Source organism: Drosophila simulans, chromosome 3R (assembly GCF_016746395.2).
Source record: "Drosophila simulans strain w501 chromosome 3R, Prin_Dsim_3.1, whole genome shotgun sequence".
Classification (NCBI taxonomy): Eukaryota; Metazoa; Arthropoda; class Insecta; order Diptera; family Drosophilidae; genus Drosophila; species Drosophila simulans.
The window spans coordinates 26,633,673-26,653,664 of NC_052523.2; the positions used below are offsets into that span (position 1 = coordinate 26,633,673).

Genomic DNA, 19,992 nt, shown 5'->3' on the forward strand with positions numbered 1-19,992 from the left:
GTAGGATTTTCTCTCAGTGTAGAGGCACACAGTGTAGAAAAGATCAGAACGAAAGCAACAAAAGTTTTGAAACGCGACGAAGATCAACGTTCAAAATTGAGCAGACGTCAGCAGCGGCAGCAGATCGGCAGAGAACGGAGAGTGAGAGTGGAGGAGAGAGCGTGGAGAATTTCTCTCGCTCTCCCGAGAGCTGGCGGTCTCGGGCCGTCCCGCTCGCACCTGAGGCCTACCCATTGGGGGCCTCTGCCCCACTAGACCCTCCGGAACTCAGGCCGTCTCGCTCTGCTCTCCGGCGTCGGTTCCGGTGGCAGACGGCAGAAGATTCTAACTAGAAGAATTAGAAGAAGCTAGGACGGAGGCAGCAAGTAGAAGACCCGTGATCGTGTAATTCGCCTCGTGTGCGTTCCGTTGTTCCGTAATTATTCCGGATTTGTTTTCGAAACAGGCTGAAGTGATGTGATGGGATTTCGATAGCTCCATCTTTCAACTTGTTTCGCTTTCTCCGCCCTTTGTCACCACGGCTCTACGTTGTTCCGTTGTCCCATTGTTCCGTTCTTCCGTAGTCCCATTGTTCCGTAATTCTCCGTTCTCCGTTGTTGTCGCGCCTTTCGTGGCCGCTGGTCGACGTTACGTTTTAACAGTTCGATAATCGAGCACTTCCCGAGAGGATCGAAGGCTCCAGACCTGTGTAAACCACGAAGGATCTACAGTACCCCGAAATATACCGCCATTAGGTCGAGAAAACAAGTTACTAAAAAACCAGCGCGCCGTGAAATTCCTCTTGTTTATATAATAACCAGCGGCTGCCAAGAGCCCAGCGGAATATACAAAAAATATTCATTTTTCTAGCTCTGGTCGTTTGTATTTTTCAGGCTAAAAGAAAGAAAATAAGAAAGAAGAAAACCCAAGCAATTCTGCGTGTTATGTGTTATCGTTGTGATCAGTGATCAGTGATCAAGTGAAAGTGAACACAAGAACGAGAGAGAAAGCCAAGTGAATCAGCTCGACGCCAATCGAAAAGGATATAAATCAGAGACAATGTCGGACATTGAGGATGTTTTCGGTGGCTCCGCCGAGGAGACCAAGCCCGAACCCGATGCCCAGAGCAAAACCAGCGTGGTCACCGAGCACACCGAGGAGGTGATTCCCGGCGAGACCGAGAAAATGGTCACGGAGACCATCGATGAGGACGGCGATGTCGTGGAGGAAACCACCGAAGTTACCCGCAAAACGGTGAAGCGCACCATGAAGATCACTGAGGTGAGTGAACTATGAACTATCCATTGAATAGGCTCCATTATCCATTAACTAACTTATTGTGCGAATGCTGAGTACAAACATAATTCGAATAGCCATGAATATGAATATGTATTTATTCTGAATTTGAAAACCGTTCAAGAAGCTATAAAAATTCGGGAACTTGGGAAATTCTTAATGGAAACTATTTCCAAAAGCTTTAATGTTAAGTGCATATTCGCAATCATCTTGAAGAACAGTTCGTTAAAATTTATTAAGCATGGAAATTTTTATAAAAATATTTTCCATTCAAGTATTGTTTACCACGCTTTTGGTGGGGGAATATTCCGCAAAACAACATCTTGTTTTTGCATTGAAAAATATAAAAACATCGCATATTTTTGCCAAAGTAAAAAATACTGCATGACATTTGATTTTGCATATTTCTGAACTATTTCTTACGGAACTAAAAGTATAAACCAAAGAATCTTTCCAGTACTGAATGATTTCATCAATAGTTGGCCACCCCCGATCATTTGGCTTATGAAAGACAATAAATCATTATTCACATTTTCTGAAGGGATCTTCGGCCATACTGGTCTCCTCGCTTGTGAAATTGGCCAAAACATGGCGAACTCTGGCTATATTATTTATACCAAGTGCCATTTCTCTATGTGCGTCTTAGCAAATTGTTTATACGGTCCCACGAATATTATAAATCTTCCCCTACATTATACATCACACACACCGAGGCACAGATATAGGCGGACATATAGGCGATTATATACACATATGTATATATGTTCGGCCACACTTTCTATAGGCGACGTTGTCGGGGGAAAGCCGACAAAAAATACAAATTTTGCAGCTGTTTGATTTCGGCGCAAATTATCACAAAAGATTTCAAACAGCAAGGCGTATAAAAAAGCTGGGAATTATATTATTATTAAGCAGAAATCACTTAAATACTCGATGCCGAGCGATGCCAAAAAATCCCCACACTCGAAGAGAAATGGCAAAAAAATTAAATGCAATAAATTCTGTGCCGCCAACAAATGCAGAGGCAAAAAAACAAGTATCAGACCAAAAAACATCGAGAAAAACGCGAAACAAAAAATAAATATTGAGGTTTCCGTGTCTTGCGGTCTGGCGCGCACTGGGCGAAAGTTGGGTGGTGCAACGTGGGGCGGGTGGTGCAGCTCGGTGGTGCAAGTGGTGGGGCAGCAATTAATTGCCACAAATCGTTGCACAAAATTACAAATTGCATTTCCGGCTTGGCGCGGCGACCACGCATTTCCACTCGTCTTCCTCACTGCACTCCCCCCCCTCGCGGAAAATCTTCGATTTTCCCGCTGCTGTTTTACGACTGTCTGGCCCCCTCCCCCCTCTCGACGGGCGAAAAGCAAAACACCGCCCGTTTTTCTTTCGTCGAGTTTTATGGCAGCCAAATTAAATTTGCATTGCAATTTGCTTCTTTTTGGGTCGGCCTCTCGGCCTTTTCTCATTTTCCCGTTTTCCCGTTTTTATGGGCCCGAAATGGAAATGAAAACGCATGAGCTCAGCCAGCCGGAATCCTGTGGATGGAGCAGGGATAAGGATGTGCCGCTGCCAGGGCATATGTTGCCGTGTACACAACAACCAGGATCGTATGTGCCTCGCCCCGAGCAGCTTACCGAACTAATTGCGCTGCCAAAGTCCGGTTTCCTTGCCGAAGCTCATGAACTGCTGAACTGCTGAACTGCCCAAGCCCGCTTTCCCCGCTCACTTTCTCCCGGCGGCTTTTCCTGGGCGAAAGCGGCTAATGAGTCACGTACCGTTTTTGTCATTTTTATGCGCTTAACAGGTCAAAGTTCCAGCCGCAGGGGTACGTGACCGAAGTCGAGTTTGAGTTGAAAATGCAAAATTAGTTAAATAAAGTCGGAGATACGCCGGCACTTTCCCCACCACCCACTCCCCCACTGCTTTTCGTTATCCTTAATTCGAGGCGAAGCGGAAAACTGTCATAAATTTCACAGTTGATTTCACCGTTGTTTCCTGATTTGATTCGCTCATTAAACGACGGGAATTTGTGCGGTACAGGGTTTGGTTCAAACTGTGGGTATTTGCTTATAGACTAAACAATAAATATTAAAGAGAATGAATAAAGTGAATAAAATATTCATAGAAGCCCGCCAGCGATTGAACTCTGATTGATTAGTTTCAACAAAATCTAACTCGCAATCTATGTCACTGAAAATTCAAAATCAAATACGCCAAATTTGCCATTATTAAATTATCTGATTATGCCCCATTAAATGCAAACATCATGGAAATGCACTATTTAATAAACACCCAAACGAGCAACTTTGCGGTCGGAAAGCTCGGCCATATTATTCCTGCCGACTGGAATGTAGTTAAGCAAATCTTTGCTCAGCTCCGCCGTTCCAATCAAATGGGGCATGCTAATTTGTGCAACAAGCCGTAAACTCACATAACCGGGCAGCACAGCCATATTACACATGCGCCCCATGCGGAGATTGGTGGACAAGCTGGGATAATGGAATTTCCTGTGGCCTCCAACGCCCATTGTCCTGCTGTCCCGTCCAGGATTCTCTTGATTAGACATCATAATATTGAACGGAGATTAATTGGAATCCGTGAGGGGCCAGCTCAGCTCCGAACGGATTTTCGGGGAAAAGCATTCAGAGTTTTCCGCCCGATTAGCCTGGCCACAGATATTCCGCTGGCTGTCGTGGACCGCAGCGATTTTCCCGATGATTTTATTGTGCTTGCTGGCATATTAAATTGTTTTGAATTTCGCCAGCGCACTCCGCAAATGCGGCCAGCCACAGCGCTAATCAGCGCAGGGACAGCTGTCTCTGCACCACCCACTATCCCGCCGCCTGCACCACCGACCGCACCACCAGCCACTCCCACAGGTCCCTGCGCCCTTCACCCCCTTTTCATTGACAGCTGTCAACGCGGTGGCGCCTCTTGAAGTCCAAACAAATATTTCACTGGCAGCCACTGAAACGTGTGTTGAAAGTGTGTGTGTGAGTACACTGGAAACATTTTGGGAGAAGATATTATTGTATTATTCGTAACTAATCTAGCCATATACCGGATAGGTTTTTTACCCAAATTGTGGAAACAAGAGATAGGTTTGGAGTAGGGAAGGGAATATCTCCTTTTATTAAAAAGGGCCACTCCCCTAGTATTTCTCGCAGTGCATGGCGAAGTGTGTGTTGGTTTGGTTGAAAGGCGTGACACAACAAGACGACATTTCAATGTCAGGCGTCTCTTGGCCTTTGACGCTCGCTTAGCTTCCATTCACTTGTTGCAGTTCCCAAGGAGATTTTCCCAGGCACCACCTCCACCCCTCGGAAAAGAGAGGAAAGCCCACACCTTCCAAATTTCGAGTACATTTGGTCAGTTATTTATGCGCTTCGCTTTCATTTTTCGGTTCGCTTCGCCTCGTTCGCGGTTCTGTGTTTTATTTATTTGTGCCTTGGCTGTTCAAACAATTTATAATTTTAATGCACACACTGGCCCCGCCACTGAGCACTGAACACTGAATACAATCGAATATGTTTATATAATTGAAAAGCAAACGTTTTGCGTGAAAACATAAGGCGAATATGTGCGGCGTATATGCTACAGCATTCATGCTGCGGTATATAAATAAAGCTGCCAAATTGTGTACACGGGGCGTATGATGAACGTGCCATTTATTTCGCCGAGCGGTTTGCCTTCTCTGTCGCTCCGCTCGCGCTGTCTCCCTCTGGCGAAAATCCGCTTTATGACTGGCATATATTTCATTTAATTTTCAAACACTTTGCCCTTCTATTTATTTATCCAGATCAAATCGAAAAACGCTCCTTCGAATCCAATTCTTTGACCTGCCGCAACGGAAATTCGCCCATTGCTCAGCGTCTTGAAATCCCCTGGATTTCGGATTTGGATTTTGCAGAGCGTTACATCGCCGCCAGAACAACAAACAAATAATTTCATTGCCTGCCATAGGCTTCCGCCAACTTTGGCCGGATATTCTATTGAGAATTTATTTCAATTACATTGGAGCGCGCCGCAAAAATCTCGACAAATGAAATTCAATTTACAAAATGTTTTGCGTAGTTTTCTCGGCTCTGAACTCCTAGACAGAAGGGAAAAGGGGGTCGAAAGGGGGGTTGTAGAACAGCTCTGTCTATTTGCAATTGGATGAGGAAATTGTGCAGATTTTCCTGAGCTCTTCTAGAGTTTCCAAAGCCCGAAATGCAAATGAAAATAAGGCAATTAGCTGGAAATTGGCCAAACTTAAGGGATCAGTTTGATTAAACAGAAGGAAACGCCTCAGGTTATTAGCATTTCGCTAAAATTAATACAGTAACACAGAACCTACGAACGCAATTTGCAAATTAGTTCAGCTGAGCAAACGTTTGTCTAACCCAATTCAAGAATAAATTACCAACAGCCCGACGACTGCAAACTGACATTTGCTTGTTTACACAGAATCATCTTGCGTTTTCTATTTTCCAATTTCTATTTTCCACTTTACCCCTTCAACGCACGCAGATAAATAATCCCCATAAATTACTGTTTCCATTTGATGATGACCAAACGAGCCACTGACCCCTAAATCCGCTCCATAATTCCATATGCCGAAAATTGACTTTTGGCCATGTTCTCAATTGACTTGTTTTTCGATGGTGCAGTGCTGAAAATCTATTCATTCGGTCTCTCCATTTGACTATCCCGCCCTTAGGCTCCATTTCCACATTTCAGGTTGTTTATACAAATATGAAACAGTTTTAGAATTCACGATTATCAGGTGTACTTACCTAATTTAAATAAATATTTGCATTGTTCGATGCGCTTGAATCGAATGGGGAAAATTCATTATGTCATCAGACATATTGTTAATTCTTCAAAGGATTTTCTTAGAGCTCACCCACCCATCGGCATTAAGTTTAACTATTTAATTAAACATTTGGCTCGACCTGTTTGCATACTTTATTATTTATTTTGTTTTTCCATCATGAGCCATATTTTTCGTGCTGCAAATTAACGAATGTAATTACTGCAGTCCGGCTGCAATTTGCGGTTAATGCGCCCATTAATATTCAAACGAAAGCGGCACCGGCTTTAATTGCGGCCAAGTGGCCATAAGTCCGAGTTAAGAGGCCTCCTGCAGAATCGCCCACTTGGCCCTGACAATGGATGCCATTTCCATTTCCGCTCGTCGGAAAAATGAGGAGGATTTTACGTGAATGTGAAAGGCGCGCGAGGAATATTAGCGAGAATGCCAGGAATTTGTCAACGGCGAGAAATCGAAAGTTAACCCCACTCTGGTCTATATATATGTATATATAGAGCAGCATTATACTATAGGGAAACAGCAGATACTCGACGTCAATTGGCACTTTGATTGCATTTCGATGCAGTTTCCGACTTGAATTTGCGCTTGCATTCGGTTAGTTGCTTCGCAAAAGCCACGAAACAAAGCAGCGCGCATCGCGAGCCAATCGAACCGACCGAAACTATTGATTTGTATAGATCTAGCCCAGCCAGAATGGAATGGATTGGAATGGTTTAGATTGACCAGTCCAGCAGTCAATCAGCCAAATAAATAGATTAGTTTCGGATCCCTCCCCCGATTTTCGTGACGTGCGATCTTCTGGATACCCTCGTGTGTGTGTGTGTGTGCCAGTGAGATCCAAAATCTATCTATATACCATATATAGCTTGCCATTCAGCGCAGCACCGAGATATTTCAATTGAATTTCTGCGCAATAGCCAAGATTACCCCACACAAGATAATTTCTGTTTTGGCAAAAGCGGATTAGACCCCCAGTTACTCCCCCTTTGGTTCCCCCACCGCCGGGCATCAATAGAAAAGCAGCCAATAGAAGCCACCAGCAAGCCAAGCGGTCATCATGGCCATCACAGACGATGCGGTAAGTCGCTCCCCACGGGGGGCACAAAAACGGAACTCGAGAGGTCCATTGTTGCCAGGGATTTATTTGAATGTGCTCGTCCATGCAATATTCATTAGAAATTTGAGGCTCTAAAGGTGCACCTATTGTTTGTGATGTCCGTTCGGTGTTCAATTGAAATTAAGGACCAAATCCAAGGACACAACATACTCTATAGAATTATAGCTTGAATGATGAATGTAAATATGTTGGTTTTAAAGACTTAACTCCTAGGAAAACCTATTATAATGAAGCCTCAACAGACTCTCTCTTTATAACTGCTGTTTCTGTTATGAATCACTTTTTAAAAGGCCACCTCTTCAATCACTCCCACCAGATTTGGTTAGAGGACGAGTTAATCCCATAAATTACCTTTTCAGTTACTCAGCTTTCCAGTTTTGCGCTCGTATCCTTAAAGTTTTCCCACTCAATCATTCGATCAAATTGTGGCACACTTTCAATGGTCAGTTGGCCAGTCGCTGCCACTCAACAAATTAAAACCGCTCCGGGGTGAGAAAATCCATCGACTTAGCTAACTGTGCCGCACGAACAATGCCCCAAACAATTTCCTCCAACAAATTTTCCATTTTCCAAAAAACAACCCAGCGAGCGGCTGAAAACTTTTCCCTGGCCTTGCTGTTCTTGCTGCTGTGTGTTTTCCTGCGCTTGCCACTTAGGTGTGAAAATCACTTGTCAATCTTTTATGTAAAGAAGTCGCCGTCGTCGGTGCTTTTGTCACCTGCACCGCCCTGCGCCACCTGCCACGCCCCGCCGCTCATCGCCGCCTCTCGTTTCGGCTGCTTGGCTCGTAAAATTTTGTCGTCTGCTTCCGTTTTCTTCGCACTTAATTGTGTCTGATCTGCACTGAGAGAAACACTTTTGAATTGGAAAAAGTGTGTGTCTTACTACAATGCAGATCATAAATTAGGAGGGTAGAGGAACAGAGAGAGATGCTTCATAAGTGCACATGTACTAACTTTTAAACATGCTATTCTAGCCAATCCCAAACTTTTTGTTCAGTGTAAGTTTGGCAGGCGTTGTGCGTGCGGCGTTGTATCGTGTTGTTCGTGGCGTTGTTGTGGTTCAAGGTGATTCGACATCGACAACGACGCTTCGACGCATCTTTCAATCAGATATCCTCCGATTTGGCCCGCCCCCTTCTCCGCACCGCCCGCCCCCGGGGGGCAACCCGTTGGGTTTCCCACTGCCAAGGACTCCGCTTCGGTCGCCCGCTTTTCTGGCTGCCTTTTTCCTCTTTTGCTTGCCTTGGCTTTGGTCTGTTTATTTTGGCTGCGGGTTATTTTCTGCCATCGTATTTTTCACTTAATAAAATTGTTTTCATTCGGTTCGACCGATGCCTTAACTTAACCGCTTCTTCTTGCCTTTTCAATATGTTTAAAAATAAACGACGACTGCCGCCCCCTTTCCCGCTTAATCTCTCACCCGCTCGGAGTTTTCCTTTATTACTTGTACGCTGAGCTGCTATCGACACACTTCTTTATCTGCCGTCGGCCTTTGTTGCCTCTCCCGCCCCCTGACCCCACCATGCCCTTTGGCCCTCATCTTGTTGTTTGTGCTTTGTGTTGGCTTATTAGCAATTTTGCTAAGCAGTTTGCGGTCTCCTTCGCAGTGGATCGCTTAGGCAGCTCGGAAAAACGCTGGAAAAAATATTCAAAAATATATAAAAACGGTGGAAAAAATGCCTTTTTAAATTAATATTAAATATTATGAATAGTGCATTGCTATTTCGAGTAAAAGTTTATATTTTATTGTTTTCATTTGAGCATATTTTAATTTGAATATTTTTTCCTTTGTACTTCGTACTTGCTGATGAAGTGACTGGCAAATATTTATATCTAGCCTTGCAGTTTCAGTGACTTTTCCGACTTTTCCTCGAATAGCTTTTGTTTTATTGTTTATCCCTGCTGCTCGGCTATAATCAAGAAATTTATATATATTTACTCTTGAGCTAATGCACATTGTCTTAATCAATATTTTTACCTGCAGTTTCACCTCCGGCTTTATTCTTATTTAATCAGAGCGCCCCATGAGCGATTGAGATTTTGAGGTGTTAATTTGATGAGTGCTCCCCAATGACTTTGGGGGTTTAGTGTGGTGTTTGGGGCTGAATGCATTAGATTGATTAAATTCAGACTACGGTCACTGCAGTTCCCACGCACTGGCCAGATTTTCACACACAACGACCAACTTCCCGCCCACGGCCACCCACAGCTGCAGCTGTCATGAATATTTTCCGACCCGCAATCCCCAGCCCCATCCGTCGGATGGTTTGAACATTTCGGAAAATCATTTCCCAGCGCCATTTCCCCATTGTCTTGTTCAGCTTGCAGCGTTCGCGCAATCAATCAAAACGCGCCATGCAAATGGGGAAAAGAATAGGAAACAGACACATGAACCTGTTTATAAGCAATAAAACGAAGATTTTATGCTCTTGTTTAGTGCAGAATAAAGCTTTTCATTAAACGAAATCTGGTTGCCAACAAAAACGAGTAGCTTTGCGTATAATTTCACAATTTAATATTGAAATTGTTCTTGCAGAATTGTGGTTATATATTTAATTTATAATTTTGTTTATGTATGCTTTTTGCTTGGTTCCATATTACACACAATCTGAATTCCCATGTTTCAGTAATGGATTTAATTACGCATGTTAATAACTTGCTACTTTTGGTTCAAGAGCGCTGATTTATTTTATTTAATTTTCTCTTCGCAACGCGAAGCAAATTAATTTCATTCCAATGAATAATGAACTTATTGTTAACTCTATTATTTATGATGCCGTGATAATTTCGGTTATTCTGGTCACTTATCACACCGCCGATCCTGAAAGTATGCAATGATAAAAAGGCTCTTCAGTTATTAATACGCAAAGGGAGTGCAACTCTTATGAATGCCAGGGAATTTTCTTGTCCGTCTCCTTGGCTCCCCTTTCCATCTAACCCAGCCTGACACCCCAATCTCCTCCAGATTGCGACTCCAAGCAGAACCAGCAGAACAAACAAAGCAAAGTCAGCGAATACTGCGGATATGCAAAGGAATCGAGGGAAATGGCGAGCAAGCAAAGCAGGAGGCAAACAAACACCCACATATGTGCATGTTCTACAAACAGAGATGGCTGACAGCTGAAAATGCTCGCAATCTATCACAACATACAAAATATGTTCCAAAAGATTTTCAATTTATTTTCACTAAAACGATTTTCCCCGCTGGCTCGTTTTCCCCGCCGCTGGTCGAATGCATTCGGCGATATTGTCGATGATTTTGCAATAGGAACCGAGAAAACACAAAGAGCCAGTGAACAGAAAATCAATGAATAGAAATAAAATTGAAATGCGCGACCAACTGCAAGTCCGAGCGAAGTTGATCGCCACATGTGCCTCTCTAATTAGTTGTCTGCCCCCAAAAAAACGGCTTGGGGAGGTGGAAAGCCCAGCAGAGAGAAGGAAAAACTGATCCCGGAAGTGGGCGACGACATTTAAACGCTGCGACATGTGAACAACTGCAATTTGATTGCTAAATCGGCTCGCCTCAGCTATTCTGGGCCACACTTCTCGAAAACACACAGCTCCGATTCCGGGAGCGCTCAACGGGGCGTATGATTGATATTCGACACACGACAGCTTTCGAAACGTTCTTTGGAAGAGCGCGTTCACTACTTGGAACATTTGTAACAATTAATCAAATTGTTATTCACTCAAATAATGTGTAGTTTCAGTTTCTCCTTTGGCTTAGTCAATTTAAGCAAATATGGCTTGCAGTCCTTTCTGATCTTGTGATAATTTAAAAGTGCGTTTGTTTAATATACTACCCACTGTCTAAAAACTATTAGCCGCAATCAGAAATGCATATAGCCAGGGGACAAACATCCATAAAAACGTCAGATGGCTTCGGGTCCCAGGCCATAAATCAACTGGCCATTAGCAGGGACCAAATAAATTGGGAAAAATTATTAATTTACACGAGTCCAACATGCAAGAAAAACGCCTGCAGGAGAAACCACTCGAACAGCTCGTTAAATGCAAATTGAAAATCAAAAGGCAAAGCTGAATCTTTCGGCCTCCGGTTATATATTTCTGTCATTTTTATGGTTGTCAACGCCTGATGCTCATTTTATGGACATGTCTCTAATGGACTCTAGAGATGCGGCATTTTCAAATGCATACATTTGTAAGGGGGAGCCTAAACAAAGGGTTTTATTTATATAATTATACATAAAACTAAATATTTTTATGGGAATATAAGGTAAAGAACTTTGAACAGAAACTGCATGCGTACAGAGGTTTTTTTACCATTACTTGAACAAAAATGGTCATAAAGCTAAATGGATAACTTTTTTGTGCAGCTAATTGCCAATGCTTTCAAGCCCTAAAAGGTTTTGAGAAATTAAAACAAAAATTTTTTTTGTCAATTTTTCCATTTTTTATAAGGGGTTACATCATCAAATTTTGCAAAAAATGGCAAAAAATTCAAATTTGAACACATATCGATTGGGAATTAAATTAGGAGTAAAATAAAATGTGCCATTCAATTTTTGGGCCATTATTACCAATTTCTTGGCCAAAAACTGAATTTATATTTGTATTTAGAGACCTTTCCCGAAATTGCTGAAAATGTAGGTTATATATAGGTTATAATGGTGAACAATAGATGTAAACTAAACAATTTATCCAAAAATAATTTCCCATAATATCTTTAAATGTGTTCCCCAGCAGAAATTGATTCATTGATGGACTTCGTAGGTCCATCCCATAATCCCTGAACTTGTTTTTCGGTCGCCCTCCCCCTCGTTGAAAGACCCACCAACACACTTTGACAATAACAAAATCTATAAATAATCCGCAGAACATTCGGTGCTCTCCGCTTTTCTCAACTATATGTAGCAGTGTTTTTTGGGAGGGCGACCCCAGACGAGGTGAAATTCTTTAGCAACATTTCTGCCTTCCATTTGATGTTTCTCTCTGTGGCGTTCTTTGTGTTTGATTATTTAAATTATAACCTACATAATTTTAATGGCTCGGAAAGAAACATATATAAAATTAAACATTATTTATGGGGCGTAGACAGGCACATGGTCAGGCGAGCCAAACATTCCTCCGCAGAAGCGAATAACGAGGGGATTTTGGTGGTCGGGGAGAGTCCTGGGATTCGCTCTTATATCCCTTGCAACCATTATTTGGGCATTATTACAGACGAACTTTCTGACTTGGATTTCCTTTGTGAATTGCTCGAATGCCTGACTCCTCTGGCTTGGAAAGTATATGTATATCTACCTGAATTACTTAAGGCGAATTCCTAGAAATTAGATTATCCAAATCATTACAAGCGGATAGGGTAAGGTGATGAGAAGTCTCTTTTCCATTCAAACTTCAAAACCCACCTTGCGAGCGGCGAACTCACCTTCCCCACGCCGAAATCGGAAATGATTTACCTTGAAAGCAGTGTGGTCACTCGGCTAAAACTATGAATCAGGTGGGAGTGAGGCGGCACACCCAAACACTCACAAACACACTCACACACACTTCACAGCCGAATAAAAATAAATAAAAATAAGAAAAATAAAGGAAAAGGCCGCCGGAGAAGAAGAAGCTACAGTTTGCTCACCTCAAGCTCTCCAATTTGGCATTTATTTTCATTTTTCGGCAGGAGCAGCAGGTGTGTGCGTGCCTAAAGAGCTAATTATCGAAGAGAAAGGTGCTCTTAGCACACCTGCAACTCTTTGACAGTTTGTGTGTGGGTTTTCCGATGCGGCTGTGTGTGTGAGAGTTTCATTTGTGGCTGTGTGTGTGTGTGCATAGAACACCTTCAGCGCGACAATGTCAATGATCACTTTTGACATGGGGCAGTGGGCGGAAAATTGGGGGGAAACTCACCTTGACTCACCTCGCCAGTGCCTCCCAAACTGCTAGTGAGTTTTTCTTTCTGTCAATGCACTTTTCCCTATTTTCCGCTTGGCGGGGTTAAAGCCCTTAACGCCTGTCACACCCTTTCCACTTCCGGTGATTTATTTTCCACCTTTGTTTGTAAACATCGATAGGAAAATGCAGCCGTATTCCCCCATTAATGCTTTCCATTTTTCTAGCCTGATTTTTACCTCGCAGTTCTGCGCACTTTTCCATTTTCCCCTTTTTTGCGCTGCATTTGCATCTGTGATTTTTACATCAACATGCTGCAAATCCAGCTGCGAATTGGAAATTCAAAAATCATTTCACTGCATATTGATATACACAGACACACACACATTCGAACGCAAACAGACGCCTTGGGCTATAAATAATATTTTATTTTCTTGCTTTTTTGGGTGGAAATATCCGAGCGTTTTATTTTTAGCAGGCGCTGTGCCTACAAATCGTTTGTTGTTGTTTATTTATACGAACCAGCTGGAGGGGGTTTTCAGTACAACTTTGTTGGTCGAAAAGAAAGAAAAACTTTTTGCCCTGAAGCGGGAAAAAAGTAAAGGCGCAGCAATTAATTACACGGCCAAAAGGACAGCTGGGGATTTGGGATAAAGCCACCCTTTAGCAGCGAAAACCCAATCAATGCTATTCAAATTAAATGAAAATTTTGGTTTAATTAAAAGCAAACAACTCATTAGCCGAGATTTCCGCCATTGAGGCCTTCATTTTCCGACCGATTGCCAGATTGCCAGATAAGTCTTGGGAAAACTACAAGATTTTCCTGGTGCACCACAACGCCATTTGTCCACTAGAAGCTATAAATACCCAAAAGCAAAACGCAATAAGCACGCGACAAGGATGATGGAAAATAATCGGAGCAGAGCAGGGGGAAAGCCCAGGGGGCTGACTGATTAACACCCGGGAAAATATCAAAACAAAAGGTGAGACAAAGGCCAACAAAGAAGCCAAAGTAACATTCGATCGGGAAGTGTGATTGCCCCATTCAGTTGGCCACCAAAGGCAGTCGCATCTACACATCGAGATCGAGGCAGCCAAAATCAGAATTGAAATTCGAAAGTCTATATTTCAGCAATTTGCTTAATTTGCTTTTCGTGTTCCGAAAAATCGTGTTCACCTGTTTTGGCAAGTTCGCGAAGAGCGGAAAAGTCGAGCGAGAAAAAAGCGGCATACAAACTGTCACATTACGCATACGACCCGTTGACAGGAGCCGCAAAGGGTGGCGAATAATACAAAGAATATGATAAAAAGTGAAGGCAAAATGCGGCACTAGGCAGCATTTTTGCACACACACGCAGCACATAAAACAATAAAATAAAAAATAAAGTGTATAGCATAAGAGAGCTTTTCATTTTGAAGATGATGAGCGAATTGCGGAATTTTTCAGCTCCCCGCGGCCACATTAAGTGTTGATTGTGTGCGCCGCTCTATTGGCCAGCTCTCTTTCCTTTCGAGAAAAGCAGCACCCCACTTTTCCCCGGGCTTTCCGCACATTTCGACTGGCAGCGAGTGGCAAAGAAAATTCGGGCAACTCAGTTCGTTCGACGCGCGAGGCTGAAAAACTGTGCCCGACAAATGTTGTTCCACTTAAAAATTTGCATGCCAGCGAAGATCCAGCCAATAATGCCATAATACCCCTCTGAAAACTCGCAGAACCCACGCGCTATCAATGCAAATCGAAGCCGAAACAAAAACAGGCACAACAAAACACCACACAAATACAAACAGAACAAAAAAGTGCAACACGCCACAGAACATGCAACCCAAATCAAACAAATAATAATTCAACACACGCCACAAAAAACAACAACATCGACATCAGTGATACTAGAAACAATTCAATGAAAACAAATGATTTTCAGCGGCGTTCTCGCCTGCTGTCCATAAAAGTGCATTAAATGAAAATGCTTTTGATACAAAACACTTTTCCCACAAAAACTGACACGAATTTAAGACCCGCTGAACACAATTCAAACAATTAAAGCACCGAAAAACTGCAGTGGGCGAATAAACAAAGGCCACTCTTTAAACCATGAACTTTTTCACTCAACCAAAAATATTTTTGCAAACAAGTTTTTCTTTATTTTTCTTTTTTTGCATTCATGAAGTGTGAATTTTAAGTCACTCCATTTTATGCCACAATTTGATTCACAGAATTTCGTAACACCCAAAAAAGGACATTTGCCCACAAAACAACAGTCCAAATTTAACCACAAGTTTGTTTCCTTGGAAATAAAATAAACTCATCTAATATTTAAACTTAATAAAATGAAATATTTGTCAAATATATATGCGAAAAACTTGTCTTCGTGATTTGTAGAGAAATTCCTAGCCAACTGCATAAATATTTTTATGGGTTTACATTATCGTTCTAAATTCAAAATGAAAAATACGCATCCATATACATGGGTATAAAAATAATTTCCTATTTTTTTCAATTGTGTAACTGCGGTCTCAAATCCTTTTTCAAAAGCTTTTAATTTCTGCATGAATATGAATCCTTTACACGAAATTCCATTAATTGGGATGTGGTTTATGAATATTTCTTTCTTAAATTGAGGAAGCAATTTACTTAATTATAGAAAAAGTTTTCGCCTATACCCAGAAAAAGGATAGAAGTGTAAACTGCGGGAAGAGGTTGCCTTTCCATAATTCATGAATGTCAAATCCGTATTTAATTTATGGATGAATCCCCACGCCTCTGGCGGATTTATAAGTTCATAAATCTGCGTCCATTGCCGTTTATTTACAAATAATTACAGAATTTAATTGCCGCCCAAGTTTGGCGCACGATTTGCACTCGAAAGTGTTGCTGATGTTGTTGGTGATCGCGTTTAATTAATTATAGCCAAGAATTTCACTTTTCGGGCCAGCTGCAGCGATAAATTCTCCGGGAGAAAGAGAGATCTGCGAAGAAATAACAAAAATCAGCGCCCGAAGCAGATAAATAAATAATAAATAATATTTTATTCATATGCATGCGCAGATATAAAAACAAAATTCGAATGTGTTTCCAGTGAAAATGAGCGAAAGAAGATGTTAGTGACTCACACTCAGGCCGTAGGAAAAAATTCAAGAAAAATTATACGATAATATTTGTGCAGAGCAGAGTGAGAAAAGAGCATTTATGCAAAGAATTCGGGGCTAGAAAGGATTACAGCACTCGAGAACACACGCATCACCATGGCAGACACTGCCAAAGACAAGGACGTCATCGACCAGGAGGACGTGGAGGTGGAGGAGGAGGAGACCACCACCACCACCACGACGACCAAGAAGACCTCCCAGTGGCACAAGACCCGCACCACCAAGGTACGAAATGGAAGAGTGGGCAAGTGGGAAAGTCGGAAAATGGGTGGGAAATTCGCCCCCGCCGCCTGTCAAGCTGACAAATGCCCGACGGATTGAAAGTTCCACTCGTCGTTGATATTTCCGAGAGAGCGTCATTGTGTCTTTAAGAAATTCTTTATATTTTCTTAGTCGTGGGAAAGGGAAACTGTCTGGGAAAAACATAGGCGAAAATGCTATGTTATTGGGACGTTTGTGAATTTACTGGGGAAATAGTCACGAGATTTTAGAAAAATCTATAGCGCATTTTGTTTATCAACTTGAGTTGTAGAGAAAGATATTACTCTTTAAGCAACGGGGTATGCTAAAATATTATCCTACCCCTTACACACAATCCTTTACCGCAAGAAGAATAATTATTTAAAGCAAGGTTGCGATTCTTCTCCCTGGCTTATTCATCGATGGCTAATTAACTAAGGTATTTAGTGACGCTTTTGCGCCTGGCTGAGTTCCCGAAAATAAACAAAAAGCAAGACACATTAATCACCATCGAGCCAGAGAATTTCCCCCAGGTCTCGACTAATGTATGCACATACTTTCCCGGCGAGCAGGAAATTCTGGGAAGGAACGGCTCGACCACTAAAAGGGTTCCCAGTTTGAAAAGGCAGGAAGATGAAGCATTTCCAGGTCGCTGCGTTTGAGGAGCGTTTCTGGGGGACTGGGAGATGTGGGGGATAATCTTTTTGGGGCCGAGAATGGCCAGCCCACAATTGCCGTTTTGATTGTAGCCAGCCACATGGGATTCAATCCGGTGGTTTCGCTTGCTTTCCTTTCGAGGAAAACCCTGGTCGCATAAATTACTTGGGGGTACTATCCGAGTATTGGGGGTGGTAATTGGGAGCTACTTAGGTGTAAGAGATTCTGGCCCACCTGTCGCTACCGGAATTCAAAACGTTGAAGGAGCAATCAATCAAGCTGTAAAGTATTTATTAAACGATATTATGGGGCTTACCTGCCGCTGGTAAAATGCAGAAATTGAATGAGAAAAATCACCTTTCCACTTCACACGTACATGTGGAAAACGGAGCAGCTTACATATTTTTTTTAATAGCTTCATTGTTTCGCTTAACAGGATTTCATTTCACTTAATGTACCAACACACTCGCAAACACTCTGGTGTTCCAGCCAGCACACCTCCGTCTTTATAACCACCACCCACTCACCTCGCATTTTGTTTGCCGGCTTGCTTGTTTTTCCTTTGCCCAACGGCATTTTGGCACTGCCTTTCTCAAATCAGCAAAAAATAGGGAAAGGTTCAGGAAAAGCTGGGGAAAATAAAAGGGCAGGATGAAAGGAAAATAACATTCTCCAACTGACTCCAGCTGGCGCAGAGCAGTCCTATATATGAGCATTCCTACCGACTAGCATTTATAAGTACACCTAAAGAAATTATCCATCCATTGACCCGCAAACGAAAGGGGTATCAGCAATAGTGGGTATCCTTTCTCACAATAAAAAGATGCACAAAATAGTGTAAATGTTATTTTTTCAAATAAAGTGTGTAGTTTTCGATACATTGCAAGTCCTTTGAATTGTTCTCTGTGTATCGCCCGAATAGTTGACTTTTTATCCGCAGGTTTTCATGGCAGGCAGCAATCAAGGCGCAACAATAACAACAGCTACAGCAATCCACACACACACTTCCGCTCTGTCGCTTTTCCAGGCTTTTCCTTTTCTCTTCGCCCCGTGCCACCCACTCCGTTCACTGACTTTCAGCTCTGGGCTTTCCTTGGGAAAACACCGGGCAGAGTTTATCAGGCAAGTGGAAGTGAAGCAGTCAATGCAGTCTGCGGATCGATTCTGGAGCTTAAGCCATTAAAAAGTGCAGTAAACAGGAAATCACAAAAAATAGCTGTAGAAGTGAAATCCTGGATGAGCACGGTGGTGATACAAATATCCTTTAAGGAAGTCGTATCAGAGCTTTTTATACATTTTTTAAATTGTGGGTTGTGGTCTGAAAGTGGACTTTAATAGCCTCTTAAATTCATTTAACTGTTTCGTTCCACATCATAATAGTTTGGGGACGAGATAAATTTATAATTATCCTCACAAAAGCTATTTAAGCTTGCCATTTTTGTTTCACTCCGAAAGTTTGAATTTGATCCATCCAGCTAACTGCACTTAAGTTTGAATGTGATGATGATTTACATATTTTATTGGGTTACGTTTTAATTGATTTAAGAGTGCTCTTTAAGCTCACATTTCCCACACTTTCCTCTTCACTGCCCCCCTGGTCCACTGGCCCTTCACCTTCCGCCCCTCGTCCTGCGACTCAGTTGCCACTTTAGCTGGAGTCTCCTCCCTTGTCTCCTGTGTGTTAATTTCTTTAACAGTTTCTCGTTCTTCGTTTTATGCGTTTTGACGCGTCTCCTCCAAAGGCGCATTTCCCCCAACCCGAACTCCAACCATCTCGTAAACCGTTGGACAGGGAATTTTTATCTTTTAATTAAAAGTGATGCGACGCCGCATTTTCCCGGGAAACCCGACTCCCTATTCCCGAGCAGGACTTGGCCCACTTTTGCACCTCCGCATGTATGTAGGTGGGCATTAATTAAGCACTTTACGATTGTTACCCATGTGCAAGGGGAAAGAGAGAGGGGGCTGGGGACGGAAAATCCAAGCCAGGGACATAATGTGGAGCCTCCTCAGCAATTTTGTTTTATTGGCCGACTCCTAATATATAAATGTTTATATATGTAATAAAATAAATTATATGTTCTTCAAGTGGCTCGGAGCATGGCGGCAGCTGCTTTCCACTCATTTTGTGCAATTAACTTGGTCAGAAGAGGGAACAAAGGGGCTTCTGGGGACCATTAGGGTTCAGTCAAGAGGCTAATTGGCTGCGAGCTGCTTTTGGCCTTTCGGGCTGCAAATTTCGAATGGGCGCAGTAATCAGATAATAAAGCATTTTGTTCAACGGGGATATAGATTCTTCGAATTCTTGTGTGCCATACACACAATCTGTATCTACAATGTGCCAACTCATAGGCAAAATTTTATTATATTAAGCTTTCGTAAAATATCACAGATATTACAATTATAGGTACTTTATGTCTTAAGGCCCCATGTAAATTCATTAAATACGCTAATTTCTTTTACGTATTTATCTCGTACCCCATAAATTTGTCTAGACAAATTAAACGAACCTGAATGTATTCTACCAAATATATTTTTACCAACATTTAATTCTAAGTTTCTCCATTGATTTTTTGCATATTTTTCTGTTAATTTGGCCAAATTGGATCAATTAGGCATTTTAATTATGGCTAAAAATACTCGAATAGGTATTTGTCTGTTTAATTATTTGTTTATTGGTGAAATCGTTCATCTATGAAATATTTATATATATGTGCCACATGAATAATAAACTAATTTGGCTCTTTTGTTTGCATTCTCTTTGCAGGTAAGCAACATATCCACGCCCAAAATCTAGTACTTCCGAGTAAGTTTAGTATTCATTCATCTAAACAAACGGACCTATCCATTCATATACCCGCTCCATTGTTTGCTACTTCAACTCGATT

The 19,992-nt window shown here is 42.1% G+C and overlaps 1 protein-coding gene across 13 annotated transcripts in view; it reads left to right on the forward strand.

The window, feature by feature from the left end:
• Positions 1-328: 328 nt before the first annotated feature.
• The window catches only part of LOC6730247 (tropomodulin), a 46,095-nt gene continuing 26,431 nt past the window's right edge, over positions 329-19,992 (forward strand). For 2 of the 13 annotated variants that reach the window (XM_016177856.3, XM_016177858.3), the window contains exon 1: positions 608-1,260. In XM_016177856.3, the coding sequence (XP_016037006.1) occupies positions 1,039-1,260 (222 nt within the window). In that variant the 5' untranslated portion in view covers positions 608-1,038. Of the gene's footprint in view, positions 416-606; positions 1,261-6,693; positions 7,170-16,144; positions 16,433-19,992 lie in introns of those variants that run through there. The other 11 variants (XM_016177853.3, XM_016177849.3, XM_039295037.2 and 8 more) reach the window with 11 other exon arrangements.